At 66.4% G+C, this 1,614-nt stretch overlaps 2 protein-coding genes across 2 annotated transcripts in view; both read right to left on the bottom strand.

Annotated features, from left to right (window-relative positions):
* AMSG_10382 (uncharacterized protein) overlaps positions 1-899 on the bottom strand; it is a gene marked incomplete at its 5' end in the record, with an annotated part of 4,410 nt that extends 3,511 nt beyond the window's left edge. The window contains one exon of the mRNA XM_013898098.1: positions 882-899. Coding sequence (XP_013753552.1) covers positions 882-899 — 18 coding nt within the window. The remainder of the gene's footprint in view (positions 1-881) is intronic.
* Positions 900-922: 23 nt separating this feature from the next.
* Positions 923-1,614, bottom strand: part of AMSG_10381 (uncharacterized protein) — a gene marked incomplete at its 5' end in the record, with an annotated part of 2,291 nt that continues 1,599 nt past the window's right edge. Inside the window, one exon of the mRNA XM_013898097.1 lies at positions 923-1,606. Within this exon, the coding sequence (XP_013753551.1) occupies positions 1,032-1,606 (575 nt within the window). The 3' untranslated portion in view covers positions 923-1,031. The remainder of the gene's footprint in view (positions 1,607-1,614) is intronic.

Here is a 1,614-nt window from a genome sequence, read left to right as displayed (position 1 = left end):
TATAGTTCGGGGAAGGGGAGGGAGAGAGGAGAGAGGGGGGAGGGAGGGAACGGGTACGGCGGCCATCGTTAGGCAAAAGGCAGACAGAGAAGAGGAAGGGCAGTAGGGTGGTGGAGCGGGGCGAGCAAGGAAGGATGCTGAGTATAGGGAGGGGAGGGGGGAGGGGGAGGGGGGAGGGGGGGGAGGGGGAGGGGGGGAGGGGGGGTGGGACGGTGGGACATGGGGGAAGGGGGGGGGGCGGTGGGTGTGCCAACAATTGGCAGTGATGGACAGCGGCTGGTTGTTGGGCGGCGTGTGCGGTTTTGCCGAGCAGTTAATGGGTGACGGCCACCAGGTGCTGGGCCAGGTTGGGGGAGGGGGGTTGTACGGCGTAGCGGGAGGAGGGAGATAACAGAGGGAGGGGAAAGAAGATAAGGAGGGGCATAGCGTACGCAAGAGGTCCGAGTAGCTGTTGTGGTCTGACTCCAAACCTTGGGCGTTGTCTCGAGCGCGCAAGGTGGACAAGGGTATGTGCTGGCGAGGCCGGCGGGGGGGGTGAGGGTGACGCGGTTGGCGTGGGAAAAATAAGGCAAGTGGCGTACTGACTCACACCACTGCCGCCCAGGACCCAATCCATCGTGTCGCGGGTGGTCGCCGGGTTCCGGGCCACTACATGTGAAACAAAGCCGGCAGAGTCCCGTGAACGTGACAGGGAGAAGAGAAAGATAGGCAAGTAGCATGCCGTGCCCTTTATTGTGCCTGGCTCTGCGGCAGTGCGCCGGAAGAAGCCTGCCAGCCGCGGTCGCTCCCGCCAGGAGGTAGGTAGGATGGGAAGCGGCACCGTTTTCGACCACCAAAAATTGCCCTCCCATCCACCCGCGCTCACCCACCGCCACGCAAACTTGCACCACCGTGGCCATGTGTCAAGCCGAGGCGAGGCGATGGCAAGCCAGCTGGCGGGGAGTGGAGGGCGCTGGTGGTGCGCGGACAAACGGCGAGGAACGGAAGCGGAGAGCTGACAGACGCCAGGCTGTCTGCTGTTTGCACCGGTGTCATCGGCGTGGTGCCGCCGGCGGCGGGGCGTGGGCGTGGGCGGCGGCAACGTGCGGATTCGCAAGGAGGGCGGCGACGACGTCTGCGTGCTCGTTACGCATGGCCCAGCGGAGGGCAAAGTTGTTCTGCGACGCCGGATTGACACGGGCATCGGCCATGAGGAGTGTGACGACGTCGAGGTGGCCGGTCATGGCTGCCGTCCGCAGCGCTTCGTTGTCGCCTGCGGCCGGATCGACGCGCGGGTCGGCAAGAAGAAGCTCGACGACAGGGGTGAAGCCTTTGCGGGCAGCCATAAAGATGGCGTAGTTGTCGCCGACTGACGGGTCGACGCGCGGGTCGGCGAGGAGAAGCCGGAGCGTGGCGGCGTCGCCGTTGATCGACGCTGTGCCGACAGCCGCGTTGTTGCGGGCGGCCGGATCGACGGCGTCGCAGGTGAGCAGGAGCTGGACCACGTCCGAATGCGCGGCCTTGACGGCCTCGCGCAGCGCCTGCGACTCGTTGGCAGCTGGATTGACGTCGTCGTCGGCCATGAGCGCAGCAACGGCGGCCGCGTGTCCGGCCCGCGCGGCGGCCACTACTGCG

Source organism: Thecamonas trahens (assembly GCF_000142905.1).
Source record: "Thecamonas trahens ATCC 50062 unplaced genomic scaffold supercont1.59, whole genome shotgun sequence".
Lineage (NCBI taxonomy): Eukaryota > Apusomonadida > Apusomonadidae > Thecamonas > Thecamonas trahens.
The sequence above is the reverse complement of the archived record's forward strand: the minus strand, read 5'-3'. Positions and strand labels throughout refer to the sequence as shown.